Source organism: Uloborus diversus, chromosome 10, assembly GCF_026930045.1.
Source record: "Uloborus diversus isolate 005 chromosome 10, Udiv.v.3.1, whole genome shotgun sequence".
In the NCBI taxonomy this organism is placed as follows: Eukaryota; Metazoa; Arthropoda; class Arachnida; order Araneae; family Uloboridae; genus Uloborus; species Uloborus diversus.
This window is the reverse complement of record NC_072740.1, coordinates 56,326,161-56,348,488: the sequence shown is the minus strand read 5'-3', so window position 1 is coordinate 56,348,488 and position 22,328 is coordinate 56,326,161. Positions and strand designations below refer to the sequence as shown.

At 33.9% G+C, this 22,328-nt stretch overlaps 1 protein-coding gene across 1 annotated transcript in view; it reads right to left on the bottom strand.

Annotated features, from left to right (window-relative positions):
- The window catches only part of LOC129231008 (metabotropic glutamate receptor 3-like), a 109,501-nt gene that overhangs the window by 7,384 nt on the left and 79,789 nt on the right, over positions 1-22,328 (bottom strand). The window contains exons 6-7 of the mRNA XM_054865253.1: positions 14,411-14,604; positions 6,146-6,428 (exon numbers count right to left, since the gene is read on the bottom strand). Of these exons, the coding sequence (XP_054721228.1) occupies positions 6,146-6,428; positions 14,411-14,604 (477 nt within the window). The remainder of the gene's footprint in view (positions 1-6,145; positions 6,429-14,410; positions 14,605-22,328) is intronic.

Sequence of the window (22,328 nt, the reverse complement as noted above, 5' to 3'; positions counted from 1 at the left end):
ATTCAATTTTTCGTCAGCAGGCTGTTTACTTTTCATTTATTTATTTTTCGTTAATGATAAAATTTTCGCATCTTATTTTGCTTATTTTCGCAAAATTTTCTTTCGGCGCTTTTGTCGAAATTTACGAAGGTAGTAATAGTCGATATTTCAAAACAAAATAGACTTTTGTTACATGAAATACACCGCCAGCTCAGTCTCGTGCTTGTTAGCACTCATCAGCCCCGCTTAGGAAGTGACTAAGCAATAGGTGAAAAACCTCTTAAGTAAGTCAAATATGCCAAACAAACTGGTATCTAATATAGTCTGTCTTAATTCTATATTAGCTATTAGTTGGTTTGGCACTCTTGGCTTGAGGTTTTTCACCTCCAATCTCAGTCACTTCCTAAACCGGGCTGATGAGTGCTAATAAGCACGAAACTACAGTTCTCGGCAGGAATGACTGAGCTCCTGGCTGTAGGGTGTAACTTACTGAAAATGCACTTTTATTATCAGAATTAACGTCGATACAAAGGAAACTATTTCTTTTACGCTCTAATAGTTTCCAAACTGATGTTGAAAGTTTTAAAATCCGAAATAATGCTTCGAACCCATGATGTGCCTCTTCAAGACCCCGACTTGTGTCGCAATCGACAGATTGGGAAATCCTGGGTTAAGGCATTAAAAAAAAAATTTTTTTTAGCCACCAGTAAGAGTTTTCGATTATGTTTTATAAATACAAAAAACAAAACGGGGGTACTTATCATGTTCTTTTCAACTCAATTATAAACGCTCGGGAGATTGCTAGGTGCTATTAACGAACTCATTGTCTCTCCTTTAGCATTCTATTTTGCGGTGGAAGTGGTTTACCGTGTGATTTTGAAATCCTATGATTATTCGTAATCACCACTAAAATTGGTGAAGATAATAAACTAAGATCTCAAAAACTCATTAATGAATTTCAAAGTAATATATTTTAATTTTTAAAAGTATGAGTCATTTAATATTACAACTGTTATTACTAATATTACGCTTACTGCATGAATTCTTTGTTTTGAAGTTGATAATCGCTGTAGATGTAATGGTAAAAGTTTTAGCACTTTTTCTTTAGCTTGTTGTTGATATTTAATGCGAATAAATAAAAATGAAAAATAAAAAGTTTTAGAAACATGGAGCCTTCAACTGTACAACATGGAAATTCTTAATGGAAAAAAAAAAAAAAAAAAACATGTTTTAAAAGTGAAATTTTTGACTGCGACATCTTTAATTTTTCAGAAACAAATTATTATTTTATTATTTTCTTTTTTCTAATTCATGTGATATGCTGACTTTACTTTCGGGAAAATCATTTAATTTCTAAATTGAAACTTTTATCAGACATTATTTACTGTTATTCATTTATTTAATTTTCAGAAGAATTTTTGGCAATATCGAAACGAAATTTTGCTTAATGCATGCACGCTTTTAAGTTAGTCTTTCAAAGAACTCTTTTGTATAGCGGTACATAACCTATTTTTGCCGGATTAAAGAAGTAGTAGCAGGTATGTTCCCATACACGCCGTATACTCTCAAACATTTTTTATACAGATAGGGTATACCCTCAAGCGTCAAAAGTTTTCGTTTATAATTCAGATTCTATCATCGAATTTTAAATGTTTCCTAAAGCAAAAATAGTACATTTATGTCAACCACATTTTCCCACAAGTGACCTTGTTTCTTTATATTTCCCAACACTTAATAAATAAACGCGTTTTGAAAATACGCAAGGGGTACAATATCATTTGTTTATCCTTATTCAATCAAAAGGAATAGTGAGCTCAGTGTTAGTAAATTAAAGGTAATTTTCGAAACATAAGGAAAATATGAAACTTTAATTTTACCAGTTTTTTTTCTCCCTGGAAAACCCAGAACTCGATCACCCTTGGGTTATACATTCAAGAATTTCTGGACTTATTATGTATATGATCACATACACAGATTGCGCATAATGGATTATTGGGAGTATACCCTCAGAAAAATTGAAGGGAACATCACTGAGTAGTAGTATAATACACTCCAGCAATACGTAGAATGAATATAAATGGAAGTCTAAGAGAGACTAGAGGTGCCCATCGCCATAATACTGAAAGCCCCCCCCCCCCCTTTAAAAGACAAATATACCCCACAAAACGTCCCCCCCCCCCAGAAAAAACTTCGACGGCACAGTTTCCACCATGGTGAGCACCAAAGGCGCCCATATGGGGGAAGGGGGAGGGCTCGAGCCTCCCTTTGAAATTAGAGCTTCCTTGCTTTTAGTACTTTATTCGTTGTAAAAATGTAAAAACATTTCGTCTCCAGTAATTAATGAATAAGTTATTAAAAATGTCAAATTTTAATAACTCTAATCTGTACTGAAATTGGTTTCTATGGGGAGAATATCCTGCTAAACATGGAGAAAATATCTGAGCCCCCCCCCCCCTTAAAATTTTGCATATGGGCGTCCTTGGTGAGCACCTCTGGAGAAACTTATCTTACCTGTAAAGTCGTTTAGAATTACCACAGTAAGGATTTAGATACATAGGTTAAGGCAGTCGCTCCCAATCTTTTGCACGCCACACCCCCTTTTTGGTCAGTTAAACAGCCCGCGCGAGCTTCAAACAAATTTGTAGACAAGATTTAAACGAATACACTTTTATTAATCGAATTAACCGCAATTAACATCACTACAAAGAAAATATTTTTTTTTTCTGCCCTAATAAATTAAAAACTAGTATTACAGGTTTTAAAAGTAGGAATAATATCTCAAATCCATGAGAAGCGCTTCGCAAGGTTATAGTTCACAGAGTTTGAGAACCCTCTTATATATATATATATATATATATATATATATATATATATATATATATATATATATATATATATATATATATATATATATATATATATATATATATAAAAAACCTGAACTTTATCCACTAGTAGGAATTTTCAATTATGTTTTACAAATATTGAAAACTGTAGCCTGCACTTCGAGTATGGATTTCAATTGGGATAATATTAAATGCTTAGGAGTGCACTAAATAGTACAATCTCCCAAAAGTTTAAAGATCATGCTGAAGTATGCAGTTCTACTAATACCATTCTCCCCTTTTTGTGATGGAGCGAGCGCCTGCTCAGAAAGCCAAAGGAGGTTCAGATTTAATGTTCTAAATTATTACGTTTTTCTTTCTTTTTTTTTTTTTTTTGAACAATCACGAATTGCTTACTGGACCACTACGAATTGCTTACTACACATGACAGTTCAATGACGTCCGTCCTTAGATTTTACTTTTCTACTAGTGGTATCCGCACGGCTTTGCCCGAAGTAGAAAATAAAAAGGACTTTTAAGTCGCCTTAGTAATGTATGGCGAATTTCTCGCCAACTGGATTGCCCATGTTATAGTTCCACGTTATGATAACTTGGTAATTTACTCGTCCATCCTATGATAATTTTGCTCCGGAAAATGTTCTTAAAATTGGAACAGAAAAAGAACAAAATCGAATTTTCGAAAAATCGCTTCGAGGTGCACACCCCCATGCTGCAAACTAACTTTGTGCCACATTTTCATGAAAATCAGCCGAACGGTCTAGGCGCTATGCGCGTCACAGACATCCAAACAGATAGACAGAGATCCAGATAGACTTTCAGCTTTATTATTAGTAAAGATGCTTACTATGCAGGCGTCCATGTGCCTCGGAATCAAATTATTTATGAACGAACTTTTCTTTTATTAAATACGCCATCCCTTTGTACATATTCCAAAATGTTATAGAGTCCCCAATAATGAAACTCGCGCCATAGCATGCTTGACGGCATTATTTCATTGTTGAAGCAACAAAAACTCAGCAAGTTATTATAACTCGCGCTACGGTCGGCATGATAATTTGATAATATTTTTTGTCAATGTTTGATATGAAGGAAAATGCTTGATTTTGACAAGGCTAAACTGGGTCCGGTACCTTAACTGTTATACTGGTAAGACTCATTTTAGGAAAATGAAGAAACGAAAAAATGGTCAACAATGAACGCATCTACTGGAGTTTAGGGTTAATCCACTGGAGTTAGGGTTACAATTTCAACCCTCAAAATATCACCAAACAGGTAACTGCTTCTTAAAATACACGGCCAGCTCAGTTATTCCATCCGAGGACTGCAGTTTCGTGCTTTTTAGCACTCATCAGCCCGGAATAGGAATTACCTGAGCTGGAAGTGAAAAACCTCTTAAGAGAACCAAGAGAGCCACTCATCTGGTGTGCTAATTTTACATTAGCTACCAGTTTGTTTGGCTCTCTTGGCTCTCTTAAGAGGTTTTTCACCTCCAGCTTAGGTAATTCCTATTCCGGGCTGATGAGTGCAAAAAAAAGACGAAACTGTAGTCCTCGGATGGAATAACTGAGCTGGCGGTGTAAATTAAGTATTTCTGCCTCAGCCCCGACTTAGGGTGGTAACTTACTATAAAATACTATGCTTTGTCATCAATCTTTGAGTTGAACTGCACCATTGCTGTGGTTACTCATCTGGTGTGCTAAATTCCTTTCGCTACCAGTTTGTTTGGCTCTCTTAAGAGGTTTTTCATTTTCAGCACAGGTAGATCCTATTCCAGGCTGATGAGTGCTAAAAAGCACGAAACTGCAGTCCTCGAATGGAATAACCGAGCTGGTGGTGTACTGTAAGTATTGCTGAACTTAGCACTTGCTTAGGGCAGTAACTTACTACCAAGGTAATTGCTTCGTTCAAGTGTAGAAGCAATTTTCATCCGCCATTCCTTGTCAGGTGATTTTCTAGTTAATATTTATCGAGCAATCAGGCTCGTTTACAGTTGTATTTCGCCAGGTGTATATGTCGTTTAATCTAGTGCCGTTGTAGCTGGTGGATACACGTCAGGTGGTGCTTTTAAATTTCTTGAAAAATAATGATACCATCATGAAAGTTATGGTAAAATTCATCTGAAATACAGCCTTTTTATTTTTGTCATAAAACATTTCATAATTATGTCAAGAACTTCGAGGCTTTAGAAAAATTAATCATCTTTGAAACTTTGCCTGAGAAAATTTACGTCTCACCATAATAGTAACACATGTGTTGCAGAATTTAACACTTGTAAACCCTCATCAATAATTACTTATCGTCATTTAAATATCCAAAACTATATTATGGCTGAACAAGTTTGCAAATTTCTATCTTCCATTGCAGTCGAGCCCAACCTATTTTTGCTTGCCTGCCGCACCTTATACTAAGATAAATCTTGTGAGCTGGACAAAACACATAAAAATTAAAATATATTTCGATCCTTTAAGATAACAATTGAAAAAAAAATTGAAAAGTAAAGGAAATCAAACCAAGAATATTGTTGTTATCATACTTACCTGCGTATTTTATTGAAGCGAATTTTACAACTGTTTTTTAGAAACGAATTTGACTATTTGACGTCAAATTCGAACAATCATCTTCATTTGTGATACCTAATGAGGATGATTGTTTTTTATGGATGGCTTCGAAATATCGTTTTCAATTTGTGACATTGAACATGTCCACGAGCCACATGAATCAGCTTCGTGGGCCACATATAAGCAACGGACAGCGGGTTGGGCGTCACCGCACTATTGGAAAAAGCATCTTTGTTTAATACTTAAACTACAGGATGTCCTGAAAAAGACTGACTGTTTTCAAAAATTTATAACAGGAGAACGGTTAATGATAGAAAACAAATTCTTGTAGAAAATTCATGTGGTGGGCGCTAAATTTTCCTTTTCAGAGTTCCAAAATTTAGTCCCAAAATGTTTCAATAGATGGCGCTGCACATAGTAAACCGGTAAGTCGGAAAAGAAAAATTGAAATTCATTTTTCCCTCGATTGCGACATGGGATTACAGCCGACGAGTGCTTGAAAATATTGTTTTGTTCTTTTGTTCATTATTTTCGAAAAATTATGATGTAATTTTCTATCTTTTTTTTTTATTTTACGGGCTTGCTGTCTGCAGCGCCATCTATTGGCAAAACTTTCAACTATAATTTGGAACTCAAGGGGGTAAAATTTACGGCCCACCAAATGAATTTTCTGCAAGATTTATTTTTTTTTCATTCACCGTTTTCCTGTTATGAATTTTCAGTCAGTCTTTTTCAGGACACACTGTGTGTTAAAAAACTCACTTGCAATGAAAATGCTCCTCCCAGAACTCTGGAAACCACGGATTCTTCTGTGCATTGTTTTCTGGGGTCAGATTTTTGAAGAAGTCATCAAATCCAGGTAGGCGTTTGAGCAAAGGCGAGATCGCAATTGCGCCTTCAACGACGTGTTCGTTTCCTTCGACCACATAGTTGCGACCACCCCAGGCTTCGCTGCCGATCCACACGAATCTGCTGAATGCTTTGCGACGATTGGCTGCATCCATTATGTTCTTTGCGACCTGTTTGTCGGCGAACACGACGACCACTGAAAATAATGAGGTACTTTGGAAATGCTTGCTTTAGTGACAAAAAAAATATTGAGAGAACTAACTTTCCTATGGCACACAATTGAAAAAATATTATAAGGGGCATTCAAATGAAACCAGGTCACTAGCCTAAAGTAATTGTTACGATTTTATAAACTCAAAAATAGTCGCCAAAACTGTTGGCACATTTATCCCATTGCGACTAATCAGTCAATTTTATTTTTAAAGAAGCTAGTAGGTTGCTATCGGATCCAGGACTGAACCCAGTCACACACTTCGTCATCCATTGTGATATCCGCGATATTCGGCGTGTCGTCAGCGAATAGCTTGTTTTAGAAGTCCAGAAACATAAAAATCGCATAGTGAAAGAAAGTCTGCACGGTGAAAGGGTGCACGGTGGATGTTCCAGCTCCAGTGTTTCCCACCGAAAGTACTGCAATGTCGTCTTAACCGCATTGGCCGTATGTGGACGCCTTTGGATAACATGACTGGTCGTTTCGACTTAATGGCTCATCTAAGGCTCTGTAAAGTGGCTTGATAATGCTGAGCCTTGATGGTGGTTTCCTGTTTCAGGAACTCGACAAGCGGTGGGACCTTGTAGTCGAAAAAGGACACGTTTCGTAGTGGACGATAACTTGTGTGAACACCTTCTTTTCGGCGTTAAACCACACGGTCACTGTGCAACATGAAACGTTGTGCATGAGTTTAAGTCTCTCTAACAATACATAATGTCTCCGTACATGCAGTTATGTGGCACCGTCTAACGTCTAAAGTGAAGTTAGACGCACTGACCTGGTTTCATTTGAATGAACCTTATATATTCGTGAGTTTTGGGATTATAAGCAATGGCGTAGCTTACATTTTATTTCGGAAAGGGTCTAATTATATATCGCTGCTTCAATGGAACACTGACGCAACTGCAAAAGTGTATTTTACAGTAGAAACAAATGTACAAAACACAACCTCATACAACCTTCTACATTGAAATATAGTTGAATTACTGCCCTGGTGGATAAAAGTTGAAAAACAAATATGTCATTGTTCCTCCGTATGGAGTGACCACGTTTGGATCCAGTGACGACAATAACTCAGTTTCAATTAATTTTGCAGTTTCGTCAATGTTCCACCCGGACAGTGATATTAAGTTTTAAGGAGAGAAACCTAGCACCTAGATATCATCTTTTCTCTCAAAATCCTCTAAAAAACTAGTTTTTCTCAAAATCCTCTAAAAAAACTAGTTCTGGTTTATAAAACGTTCTTACAAAAACCTTCTTTCAACAATAAGAACTAAGAGCATGCTTTTGGCTTGAAGTTGCTTTCGACCAGGAATTACACAGTAAGTGCATTTTGTTGTAACATCATTTTTTTGTGAATAATTACCTTTTTTATGGTCAAAAAGGGAAAAAGTGTTTGTTTTTAAATTTGATTATCCTTTTATTATACTAGGAGTAGGAAATATATATAGTTGCATGCACTCAAATTCGAGTTTCTTTTCTTTTTTTTTGTATCATGAGAGCAGGAAAATTATGTATAGAAAAATTGACACTTTCACCTTTGAATTTCTTTACGCAACTCATTTCGGGCAGGGTCCAGCCCCCCCTCCAGACCCAGACGCCACTAACCCAGTGGCGTAGATTAAGGAAGGGCTTATAATCCACGCCACTGATTATAAGCAGTGGTTGGAAAAACTACATTTTTTTTGTAGCGAACTACAACTACACTTTGTTACAAATGTAGTTAACTACAGCTACAACTACTTTTTTCAAAATGTAGCAACTACAAACTACTTCTGAAATGTAGTCGCTACTTCGCTACTTTCCAAAAAATAAGTAAATACAAAGCATACACAATAGGTTGTCCCTCAAAAAATGAAAGTCAATTTTTCAAATTGCATACACTCTTGTATTTTTCCTCTTGTGTAAAAACAATCGTGAAAATAAATTACTTTTAAATTAAAAAAAAAAAAAAAAAAAAAAAAACACCTTCAAAAAATACCCAGGAACTAAAAAGCAAAAAATAACTGATTACACTTACATTCTATTTCCTACCCAAACATAGAAATGAAATTTATTTTAATTAAATGAAATTCCAGTACAAAAATCAACTGAACTAAACACCAAATTATAAAATAAACACTGATTTAAATTGCTATACGATGAATTATTTTAAATACCTAACTAGTTATATACGATCTCTTAATTTTTAATAACCTTTTGAAGTCGGGGCCTCCTATAAACAACTACATAACGTAACTGACAACCCACCGAATCCTGAATTAAACACTAATTTAACTATACGCGAAATTAGTCTTTAAAACTAAACCTACTCAGTTACGTTAGGTAGTAGTTTATAGGAGGCCCCGATTTCAAAATATTATTAAAAATTAAGAGATCGTATAAAACTAGTTAGGTATTTAAAATAATTCATCGTATAGCAATTTAAATCAGTGTTTATTTTATAATTCGGTGTTTAGTTCAGTTGATTTTTGTACTGGAATTGTAAAATAAATTTCATTTCTATGTTTGGGTAGGAAATAGACTGTAAGTGTAATCAGTTATTTTTTGCTTTTTAGTTCCTGGGTATTTTTTGAAGGCGGTTTTTTTTTTATTTAAAAGTAATTTATTTTTTGCTTGTTAGTGATGTAAATAACACGGCGAGCGTCTCGGAGACTTTCGACGACTGTGTGGAAAAGCTTTTGCAAATGCGTAACTAATTGCAAAAAAAATTGTCTTCATAATTAGTTGTTCAACTTTATCAAAGTTTGCTTTCCGCAAGCAAATGCACGAGTCACTAAAAAAATAAATAAACAAAATCGCTTTAAGTTCAAATTTGTAAAATTTTAAATTTCAGAATTGTAATATTGTAAATTGTAATTTATGTTTCACAATACGTGTCATGTAACTTGTGATAAAAATCGCATGTTTCTTCCCATGGCCCCACTATAGATGAAGTTTAAAAATTCCACTAGAATGAATTTTATGTTTGCTTCAGAGAATCCTTAATTCAAAATTTTCATTAGCATTACTCCTAATATATTTTTTTAGTACCTTCTTTAACTATAGGTAAAGAAAGTATATACCTTTGTTTTATGGCCTTTGTTTATCAATGGGTTTTATATTTAATCGTTTGTAAGGAAAATTGCATGAAATTTGTTATTTTACCCTTAACTTTTCCCTAAAGAACAAATAGGGTAAATCAAAGATTTGGAACCTAAGTTAAACCACCCCTAAACAAAACCACCACTAAACAACAACAACAAAAAAAAGCATAAAAACCGGTTCACTAAGTGAGACAATATACAAAGTTAATAAAGTACAAATCGATTTAAATGTGAGTATGATATTTGAAGAGTTCCTTCAATTTCATCAAACCTGAACTTGATGACCAATAGACCGCCGAGGAAGTATACCGTTTCAAACAAAAAAAGAATTTTCCTTATCGGTACAGGCAGGGGCGTGCATAGAAATTTTGGAGCCCATCATAAATGACTTTTCCGGATCCCTCTCCATATTGTTAACTTGTTAACCCTATATTTCATCTTTATTTTATAAAAATATTGGGCCCCCCTTTAGGCTCGGGCCCGGGCCAACAGGTATCCCTCCCCCCTCCCTGTGCCCGCCCCTAGGTACAGGTGTCTTCGAGTACTTATGGAACATTGTACAAAGAAAAACAAATCCGACGAGTTCAGAACCTCCTCTTTTTTTTTTTTTTGAAGCCTGCTGATTAATATAACCCTAATTTCAAATTGAACTGGTGGCATCGTGAAATAGTAAATCTAGAATATTGGTCAATTTTCAGAAATCATACACAGTTATAATGTATATTATTAAAGAATATAAATTAAATCGTGGGGGAGGGGTGGTCTGTATTCAATTCCCCCGCAATTGAACACTAAATATATTTAAAAACTGGAATATTAAATAAAGAACATTATATTTTAGTGCATAAATAAAGTTATTTATTAGTAAATAAAATATTAAGGTAATTGATTCAACTATTAAAGCAGCAAAATATATTTAATTTACTGCTTTGCTACGTAGTAATAAATACATTAGTAACACCTATAATAATAAATTAGCAGGCAGCGCAGCGTTGCGAAAATTAATCATCCATGTGCCACGAGAATTAAATATCGTTTAAGAGAAAGCCAAAACCTTAGGTGTGAAAATACACCGATCACAGCAAAATCACGTGACCGTGACGTATGAAATTTAAAGTTTCTTGGATTTCTCCGAGACCCCTTATCAGATCCAGACCAAGTTACAATGGGACCATCTGGGAAGTATACCCTTCCAAACATTTTTTTTTTTTTTCAAATCGGTCCAGTAGTGTTGGAATAATTCGAAAACATACATAAAAAGCCGCAATACGAGATCATAACCTCCTTTTTTGAAGTCGGTTAAAAAGTTTCATATAATTTGCACAACGGCAACCCGTGTCGACTTGCACCTGAAAGTGTAAAACAGTACTTGTATGCTAGGTCAAATCGAAAAAAAAAAAAAACTTTTTTTAGAAACTCGAAATTTATGTTGATAAAACGTTGTCCCTATACCCAACACCCCACATGTACCACAAGAACATTTATTCAAATTAAAAAACATTTAGATATGCCACACTTGACCTAAAATTTATAATTTTATTTAAAAAAATGATTTTTTTTCAGTTATTTTTCAAAAAATTACATATAAATTTAAATAGAATATCAAGTTCAAAAATTACTGTCGAACACATTTACAGATCAACAATTACAAACGCATAATAAAAAAAATTATATTTTAAATGAAAAATTTAACTCAACCTGAAAAAAATTTATATCTTTGAGTACTATGTGGGAGACTTAAAAATTGCAAGAAAACAAAAATTTCTATTTAACGCTAATTCCCTACTTTTCTACTTTACTGTTTATATTTTTCAGCTTGATAATTACGTAAAATCTTGCACATCTGAAAATATGTACCAAAAACTTAATTTTTTGAAAAAAATTATAAATATTAGGCCGCGTGCCACCATGGTTTTCATTTTGAATAAATATTTTTGTGGTGCATATGTGGAGTATAGGAGCAACGTTTTATCAACAGAAATTTTGAGTTTCTAAGAAAAACATTTTATTTTAATTTGATCTAGTACTACACAAGAGCTGGTTCACACTTTAAGACATAATCGGCATTTGTTGCCGTTGTTCAAATTATTATTTTTTTTTCGACGTAAAAGGATAAAATATAAGAAAGTGTGCGACTTGAAAAATCAACTTTCGATTTTTTTTTGGGGGGGGGGGGGGGGCGGGACACCCTAATACACAAACACACAGTAAGAGGATTGAACAAAAAAATATTGATAAATTAGCTCATCAGAAGACACTAAGAAAAAAGTCCGTTATCATACTCTCATACACTGTAATGCTCTCATTTATTGTAAGTCCTCCAGAACAGTTCAATTTCATCCTTTTCTATAACAGTTTCAGTAGCTTCTTTTTATTTGGTGAGTACACTGTCAAAAATTTAAGCCTCGCTAAAATATTTTTGTTTTTCAATCATTGGTCTGTTCATATAAAATTCACCAAATTTTCAACTCGCGAAATTACCGATATCTTCATTTTCACGAAAATAAGTGCTTTTTTCAATGTAATATTGGTGAAATATAAAAATTACTACGGCAAACAAACTAAAGGCGTCGAACAGATAGCAGGTATGGCGTCAAAATGAAATACCTGAGGTTAGCTCGTATTTTTATCAGTCTTATTTCTCATTGCATCTGCTGATGTACTTGTGTAAAATTTGCGTCAGTCAAATTCGTTTGAACATTGATTTTTTTTTTCAGTTTATTTGAAAGTAGTTTCCAGAAATCGCTACAAACTACTATTTTTTTGTAGTTAACTACTCACTACACTACTTTTTTTAAAAAGTAGTGCGCTACACTACAAACTACTCAAAAATGTAGCTACTACAGTAGCGTCGCTACTTGTAGCGCGCTACTTCCAACCACTGATTATAAGCCCCTCTCCCCAGAAAAGGAATAAAGGTGTAGTCAACGCATGAAGTTGAGACAGGAAAGGCGAGTTCAGGGTGAAAATATGAATTTGATCTGTATATTTTCTTTTGAATGCAGTACAGCTTTCGAGTTGGAATGATGAAAATTATTACCATATACATGCGTTCTATTTTCACTACATTTTAAGCATTAATAAAAATATCACAATAAGAGGAGGGAGGGAAAAAAGAAAGTAAGATGATAGAATTTGTTGATTTTGAATTTTTTATTTTAGTCCCCAACTGTCCACATGAAAATAATTAAAGCTCGTAACTCGAAGTTGCTGTTATAATCCACCTTATCATTGATGACACTAGATGAGAGAATCAAGAAGTGGGGAGATCGGAAAAAAGCAATCACACTTCGATTTCTACGAACATTAGCGGATTGTTCACATTGTTAATAAATTCCGATATGGTACTGATAATTTCCATAGAACGGTTCGGGATTTTGCAGGTTTTTACCAATTTCCTGTGAAAATTAAGTATTTTTGTTAAAAAGTGCCCTGAATGACTCCAAGTTGCACGAATGCAAACTTCTCATTGTTGCGAAAAATATTTTTGCTGCCAATTTAAAGATTAACTGGACGTATATATTAGGTGTATAGGTTTAAGAGCGTTTACGGCCCTACCAGATTGATTAAGCTCCCAATGAGAGCAAATAAGTCTCTGGATTCCGCAGCTTCATAAGCAATTGCAGATATTTCTTCCTTAACTGGAGATATTTCTGTGTTATTTAGAAAGATTTAAGGATAAGTTCAGGAAGGTTACTGATTTTTAGCGACAAACGTTCCTGTTCTTGCAAGATATGGTACTGACAGAAATTAGGCACATCATCAGCCCATTAATTTCCAGGAACGTTTCTGAATCGTTTTTACTTTGTAACACGAACTTTAACACAGTTGTTTGTTTCCAGCGCGCTGGCTTTAAGAAATTGTAAGCACACGAAATAAAAAGAAAAAAATAACCTTGTTTCTCCAACGCTTTATTGTAGCAACCCCCCTTTACTTACAACCAATTTTGAAGTGAACTAGTCCAAAAACAAATACCAACAAATGGTTGGAAGGGCTATATATAGCGCATCCCAGTATTGTTGGCGCTTATTGGAAGAATCAAAACATCGAATTCGGTTGAAATGGGTTGGGTAATGAGCTCGATAGGCAGACCAAGAATTCTACAAGGCGCTCCTTATCAGCTAGTTTACTTTTGAAATTTATTAACTATAAGCAAGCAATAACACTTCTGGAAAACTTGTTTCTCCTAGAGTCTCTATAGCTTCTATATAGAGACGTCTAGTTTCCCCTGACGTTTGATTATAGCAACCCACGCTTATGTTGTTTTCAACCAATGTTGAAGGGGACTCGTTCAAGGACTAGCGTTATGTATAGCTGCAGTGAATGCACTGCTCGTCTGAAAGCCTCAGTCCATGTAACAAAAATTTCTTCACGGAGAATTTCGATAATTACGACTGCAGACGATATTTTTCATTCTCATCGAATTTGTTAGCATTGATGCCTGAGCACGAAATACCGAAACCTTGCATACGCAAGTAAAGGGGCAAATCACAAAGTAAACACATTTAAAAAGATCAAATATTTAGTTATAATTTCCTAAATTAACCCGTGAATGCTGACATTCACCAATTTTGTTATTTTACGGTAACATAAAAATAACATTTTAAAACATCTTTCGAACTTCTGGCTATCTAAAATTATGACAGAGAGCTGTTAAAACTTTTTTTTTAACCCGGATATCTAATATAGTTTTCTTCAGTGTTTAAAATTGTGAGTAGATGAAACGAACCCAATCATTAATCTTATGTCTACAATCAAACGTTTAGCAGTAATTCGAACGCTTATGCACCTTTTGCGGTCATAAGCTTGTGTTAAAATACAAGAACTCACTTCGAGAAATAAAAAAGCAATACGTAAGCAATACTTAACGTTCTTACCAACCTCTTGCATTAGTTTTATGCATCAAGTTCTTGATTACGGTGTCGTATTCGACGTCAGAAAAGTGATCCACATTTATGCTCTGGGGGCTGGAGAAGCAAATGTCCGGTGGTGAGAGTTCCCGCAGCTTCTCGTATCCTTTGTTGCCATAATCGGTGTCTGAATATACAACGGAAACGTACGTCCATTGAAACACTCTAAAAAAAGAAAAAAAACACGGTCAACTCTAAACCACTATAAGAATATGTGCTGACATACAAGGTGTTCCAAAAGTGACTAATACATTTGAAAAATTAATAAAAACTAAACGGGCAGCGAAAGAAATATACCGTTTGTCGCATTATGCTTGGGACAACAGTAAATTTTTAGACCGACAAACTCCAAAATTAGTTACAATGTTCCTCAACAAATGGCGCTGCAGGCACTTAAAAAGGTATAAAATAAAACGCAATCTGTAAAATTGTCAAAATGACCGGCATATTTGAAAAATCAATAAAAACTGAACGGGCAGCACTGATTTTTCAAATATATTGATCATTGTGGCAATCTTACAGACTGTGGTTTTTTACACCTCTTAAAATAAATGCAGCGCCATCTGTTGAGGAACATTGTAACTAAATTTGAAAGTTTGCCTCTCTGAAAATTTACTGTTGTCACAAGCATTATGCAACAAGCGGTATGGTTCTATCGTAGCCCGTTTAGTTTTCATTGATTTTTCAAATGTATCACTCATTTTTGGAACACCCTGTAACTATCAGTTAAAAACCTCATACGTTAAAAAAAATCCGAAATTTCCTAGTAAACATCCAATACAGTAAAGAGCAACTTTTTCGGCCGCCAATATTGAGTTGAATTTTGTAACATGACCCGTTTGTGAATTTTTAAACTCTGCATCACAACAAAGGCAGATCTTGCTTCTTGTTTTGGAGGCATCATTTACGAAAAATATCGGGAGCTCATAAGTGTCTTTTTTAGAAGATCTGTGGTAAATTCTTCGAAATATAAATCTTAAAGTACAGCTTTAACCTGTCTTTCGTAATAAATGGGGTCCGGATCATGACCCCCATGAGTCCTTCTGCATCCACGCATAACATCATATAGTTTGGTCTTGCAGTAGCTAACTTCCACTCTAATTATATAGTTACTCAGTAAATACTGCCACTTACACTTTTAATTTTAGTCCTGCCATCTATTGAGCAATTAGTCAACTAAAGTAGATCACCTTCTACACGTATATTCATGTTTTTTCAATTACTAATTGCTCTCCTTTCCTCTAAACTAAAATAAAATCAAAAATTTCCATACATCCAAAACGAAAACATCAAATATTTACGTTGTCAATTCGTGAAACTAAACTTCAAAAAAAAGAGCGGCGATTAAAACTTGGTTCTAACAGTTATATGTATTGATCATGTTACATATTGCGAAAATGTTAAAATGAATTTCCATTTTCTTTTCTTTTCCGAAAGAATAACTTGATTGAACTAAATAAAATCACAAGTTTCTTCTTAACGTCATAACGTCTTTTTGCCCTCCCCCCCAGATCTATTTTCTACAACGATTGTATACCTTGTGATAGTAAAAACAAATAAATTGCACATGGTATATTGTGTTTGTTGATATACATAGTTGCTATCAATTACACTAAAAAATAAAAAATAAATCAGGAACGTTCCTCCTGATTTATTTGAAAAATATTGAAATTTTTCATCCACGTCGTGGATTAAATTTTTGCACCGAAAGCAGGACGAGGGGTCATTGTTTTAAGATATTCAAATCTCAGACTTACATGGAAATAAGGAAAAACTACTACTTTAGTAGGATTGTGGGCACTTGGAAAAGCTTACCGGAAGAGGTGGTAATGAACAAAGGGGTGTATAGCTTTAAGAGGGCCATTGATCTTCATTGGGGACTAATAAATTGACTAGGGCCAGTCTAGCTGAGCCAAGAGCCTGTTGCTGGTCGTCACATTTGTATTTGTATTTGTATTAGTTCCTGGAAAATAATGGGCAGTTAATGTACCTAGTTTCTACTCGTAACATTTCTGAAAAAAAGGGGGTGGGGGGAGAGTTTCCTTCTAAAAGTTCCTGAATCAACCTGCAAGCTTTCTTAAGAATTCAGAAACCTTTCGATAAAAGCCTGTCATTTCCAGATTGCATTAGGATCATTTCATGAAAGCTTGTATATGTTTGTAGCAGTGGGTACCTTCTTGATTTACCGAGAAAATGCTTAAAGCATGGTCAAAACTAAGTAAAATTGCCAGCAAATAGCAAACAGCTTATTGGTCCGCACGTCTTGCAAAGCTACAGTGTCCACCGTCTCTGTAACGGAAGTAACAGAACTGCGGGCGAAAATCACAATGAGAGCCAAAAATATTTTTCATCTCCTGAAGTCTGCATTCATGAAAAAGATAACGAGTGAGAAAAATCTTTCAAAAATATTCTTATTTTTCATAATAAACTGGTGGAAACAAGTGAAATTCCGAAACATTACCCGGAAATAATTTGTAACGTTTCGGAATTTTCGCATTGTAAAATTGTGAACAACTATTTGAGGTTAAGTAGGTTGTAGTTCCTCTACATGTTAAATAATCTATGTCATCTTTCTACACAAAAGGCTTAGAACTAGCTTTGATAAAAAATTCTTTATTCCTTATGCGTAGAATTTTCGAGCATATTTTATATAAGAGTAATTTTTCAAAACAATTTCCTCTTGTTTACGTCACACCTTTATAGCATTAAATCATCAAGAAAGATAAATTATTCACTGAATCTATGAAAATATTTAAAAAAAAATTCAAACATATTATTCTTCTAGATGGATATATAGGCAGAAGAATGTAGCAAAAATCACGCATAAAATGATATAGGTAACTGAATATCGATATTCCAGTGTGGAAGGGGAAATAATTTTCATTGCTAAAAATACATTTCCTGAAACTAAAACAGAGTTGAACAGTAAAGATAAATTTGCATTCGCAATTGCTTATAACGCAAGCAAATAAATTGTGTTTGAATTGGATAAGATCGATTACGTTCGATATTTTTCAAACGATATGAAATATGATTTGCTAAGATAGGCTGTGAATAAATTGACAAAAAAATCAACTGTTGTTAGTTTTCTTGTACTAAGTCAGGTGAACACATACCGCGGAATAACGGGCATCACGGGAAACTCTATACAGAAAAGGTAATCGAAAGCATGCAGTTAGAAAAATTCCAACATGTCACTGATTATTTCCGTGGGACGTTTCGGGATTTCACAAGTTTTCATCAAATTCCTGTGATTATCAAGTGTCTTTGTCAAAAAAGTTTCCTGAATTGCTTCAAGTTGCACGAATGAAGATCTCTTACTGTAGTGAAAAATATTTTTATCTACCTGTTAAAAGCTTAACTGATCAAATTCAAGCTAATGCTGATGAAAAAAATGATGAAAGCGAAGATGATACCCGCCAATTCTTGTGAGGAATTTGAAGCTGAAAAATATTCAACGGCTTTTGAAATCCGGAAGAAATTCAAACCTATCGAATCCAGGGGTAGAAATGACGATGTTTTTTGGGAGTTAAATGTTCTTTGAAACAAAAATACAAGAAAACTACAAGACAGCTCAATGCAAATTTACTGAACTTCTTTGATACTGCACAAAATTAAAAACACACAGTATGTATGCTTGAATTTTGACGTTTTTCATGACTTCGTTTTTTGCTAGCACTCGGTTATAACGACAAAATATCATGGTTCTTTCACGTTCCTATTTTCGTACTTCATGCGCACCGAATAAAACAGTTTGTCACGTAAAGACTCAAAATATAATTCTTTTCAAGCAAACAAACAGTAGTTTCTGTGGATAATGATTTCAAAATGCGAACTAATTCCATTCGAATGCTACGAGATAGAAAAATCAAATTTAGTTTCCACTAAGATCTAGTTTTTTTCCCTTTGAAATTTTAAACATGTTAAAAGGCTAAATTTAGAAGTTTATTTTCGAAAATTCAAGACGTAATGTGAGAAAATCTATATCGTACTAATTTGCACTAAGGTCCTCGTTCTTACTTTTTACTGTAAAATGATCCTTGTTTCGTTTTTTACCATCTGATTACGGTTTTTCACTTAGTTACCAACAAAAGGATGAAATTTTCGCTCAATTACCATTCGTTCTTTTACGTATAACTGAAATTCATTTGCAGTTTGGCATTGAAATTTTGAAAATTAACAGTCAATTAAATTAAACTGTTTAGTTTGTTCGCAATTTGAGTAACTTTCGTAGCTTTACTTGTCTCTGCGTAACATAATTATATAGGGTAAATCGTTTTAAAGGGAACCAAAATTTCAAAGTTTCATTTTTAGACGTTCCCTTTCTTTTGTATGAGTTGAGATAAACAATTTTGAGCATTCCGTCCAAGACTACTCTCTAACAAGAAGTATCGTCTAGAACTAAACGAGCCTACTTTCCCATATATCCATACTTCTTTCGAATACCTGATCAATATTCTCAAAAATAGCTAAAATTGCAAATTGTTTCAAACATATTTTTTAAATCTTTTAAGCTGATTTCTTCTCACTCATCTAAAAAAAAAAAAAAAAAAAATAGCAGCACCTTTTAAACAAATCAGTTAATACACTTTTTTCCATTAAAATATTCGTTAACAGCTTTCAAAACGAAAAAATAGTAAGGTAAATGCACCAGTAGTGGCCACTGCTCCAGTAGTGGCCACTTTAAGGTTCAAATTTGAAAAATAAGGATTCCAGGTCTCCCAATAGATTCAAATTTGCAGGAGATAGAGCTCAGACAATATTGTAGTGAGCAGTTCAAGGTGGAGCAGGTAGAGCATCATGGAAAACTGTTATAAATTATTTAGTACGGTCGTCTGGATTGTCCATGTTTTTTCAGCTGTCTTCTAACGCTTCTCCATAACGAGGTATAAAAACATTGAGTTGTGTTATGAATAGAGCAATGCTCAAAAATAATATTTTTAGAGCTGTAACCATGTTGTGAAATGTGAAAGATCATGTTTGGAACGCTTTCAACTCCAAATAGTGTTTTCTCGGCTGAGAGTTTATGTGGCCACTACTGGTACCAAAAATGTTAGGAAATTCAAAAGTGGCCACCGAGTGGCCACTACTGAATCAGGAAGGTTTTTCATAAATCATCTCGATTTTCCTTTTAATAGGTTGTAATCTCTTTACATAATAACCTGCCTCATTTCTAATGCAAAATTATTGTGTGATCTAGTAGTTGCCACTCGGTGGCCACTTCTAAACAACAATATGGCCACTACTGATTCATGAACAATGGCCATTGATGGATCAAATTTCAGGTTTGGGAAAAAAATTGAAAAATTGATATTCTGGCATTAGAAAAAATAGGACAATTGAAGAAGAATAGGGCTATAATATGCTCATTGAGTTTCAAATATGGTAATTAATACTGTAGCCCCACAGTTTAAAGAAGCCACAAAATATGCTTCACTGTGTCAACTGCTAGGTGCGTTTACCTCTTGTATGAACAGGCCAGGATTACTCATTACGCCATCCCCTAGGCCCAAGGCTAGGGGCGCATATCACAGAGGGAAAAAATTATTAAATAGCTTGTTGGTAAAAAAAAAGGAACAGGAGTTTGGCGCGCTAGTATATATAGAGGAGAAAAATTCAACTAGAACCGATTGCAACTTGCCTGCAGAGCAGGTAAAAAAATGCAGGGGCAAAGGCCTGATATTTGATTGAGGTAATCCCTTTTCTAATCAAAGCAGATAATTTTTAATTTCTTAGGTTTAAAAAATCATTTCTTGAAAATACAGATTTTCTTATTAGAATTAAGTCACACACCGTAAAATTAGTAAACGCCATGATATATAAAATTTTCAGTTATGAAGCTTGTTTAAGGAACCATTTTTCTCTTGGAAGTCTTTAAATCATGTCAGTAAGTATGTGTTTTGCAATTAATAATCTACTGATTCATATTTATTAATTACTGCTAATAGTCAGGAGCACCCGAAATTCAAAATTTTGGGGAAGGGTGACGAACCGAATACCGAATAACAAAATGCGAATATTGTACTACTAGCAGTTTTCTAAAATATCTATGATTATCAATAATTTAGTGCTTACCAAAATTATGTTTGCAATAAACATAAATAATCAGAAAAAAATTAAATATTAAATCAAAGTACTTAAAAATTAATTTACCAGACAACACCAGATATTTACCGCCAAAGTATTAGGGTAGGTTACAAATATTGTAAAACTTCCAAATATGTGAAATATGTAACATTTTCGGATTTTTTAAAAAAAATTACCTTTGAAAATTCCCTGATTTCTGTATTTTATCGATGTCCAAAACGTCCTTAATTAATTCTTTAGATCGATTTTATTTTCTAAAATCTTCATTAACTCAAGACACAGCTGAGAATTAATGATAATTTTTATGAGTCTCTTGAATCAACACGGATGAATTAACATTTTCTCACTGAATGCGATCGGCAAAAACTAGAAGTCTAAAAGTCCTCAACTACTCAATGAGACATATAAGGAGGGTTAAAATTAATGCTAAATACATAATTATAACTGTTCAAATGGTAAAATCTCATAAAAAGAAAAACGAGCGAGTATTAGAAAAGTGGATGCAATCGGATTTCGCAATGTGTGAAAAATTGGGATTGACGAGTAACAGCGTAAAAAATAGCCAAGATGTGTATGTTTAATCTAATGTGCAGAATTCGATAAATATTCAAAATGTTCTTGAATTCAAAATTCATGAACAATAGACAATTTCCATGATTTTTGAGCATTTTTTTTTTGCCAAAAATCATGGCTTTTCATGAACATTTCCGATCATAGCCGAATCCCATATCTCTCCAGGTGCGCGGACACCCTGCCTTTAGTAGCATTGAAAACTTATTCTACCAATATCCGATATCCATTGATGTGCCTTCGTAAGATGTAGGAAACAAATTGTCCTAGAATTACATTGAATAGTGTGCTTACCTTATTATTAATTATGAATGATTTTGAAGTGATGGTAATTATTCAGTTCATACTTACCAAAGTTTATATGTATAATACTTATATAAGTACATACATTTTCTTTTAATTTATTTTTTAAATTAGCGTACAAAAATTACAAATGCAAATTTTCTATTAAAAACTTTTTCTTTTATCCTAAGTACTTATGTACTTTGAAGAAAGAAATGTACTATAAAAATGTGATTAGTACAGTGAAATCCCGTTATATCGAGCTTCAAGGAACCGCAAAATTTGTTCGTTGTATCGGGAATTTCGTTGTAATGGATTTCCTGCAGCGCAACAGAAATGAAGTCGGGACTGAAAAGTTCTTTCGCTGAAACGAATATTTCGTTGTATTGGTATTCGTTGTAATGGGATTTCACTGTACATTGGTACTTAATGTTACTATCATATTGAATCAATTTTATTCATCAGTTATTTGAATTTAAAGCAAATAATGTAAATTCTAAGGAAGGTAAATTCTAAGGAAATGTCAGATGGCCACTACTGACTCATGCATGTGGCCACTACTGAAAATCTCAAATTTTGGAGTGGCCACTAATGGATCAAATTCAAGGTTTAGGAAAACATTAATAAAAAATTGAACAAGTTGAAATTCTGGCATTTTTGTAAAATGGGACGATTAAGGGAGAGTTGGGCTATAATACGCTCACTGAGTTTTGAAATTAGTATTGATATTGTAGATCCACGGTTTAAAAAACACACAAAATATCCTTAACTGTGGCCACTACTGGTGCGTTACCTTAATTAAAATTAGTTAACTCTTTAAAATAAATACATCATATCAAAGAAAAAAAAATCGTTTCTTTCTCCCCTGTTGCCAAAAATAATTTTTTAAATGAATTAATGCACTTACCAAAATAAATAAAAACAATAAAATGTCAACTTAAAAAAAGAAA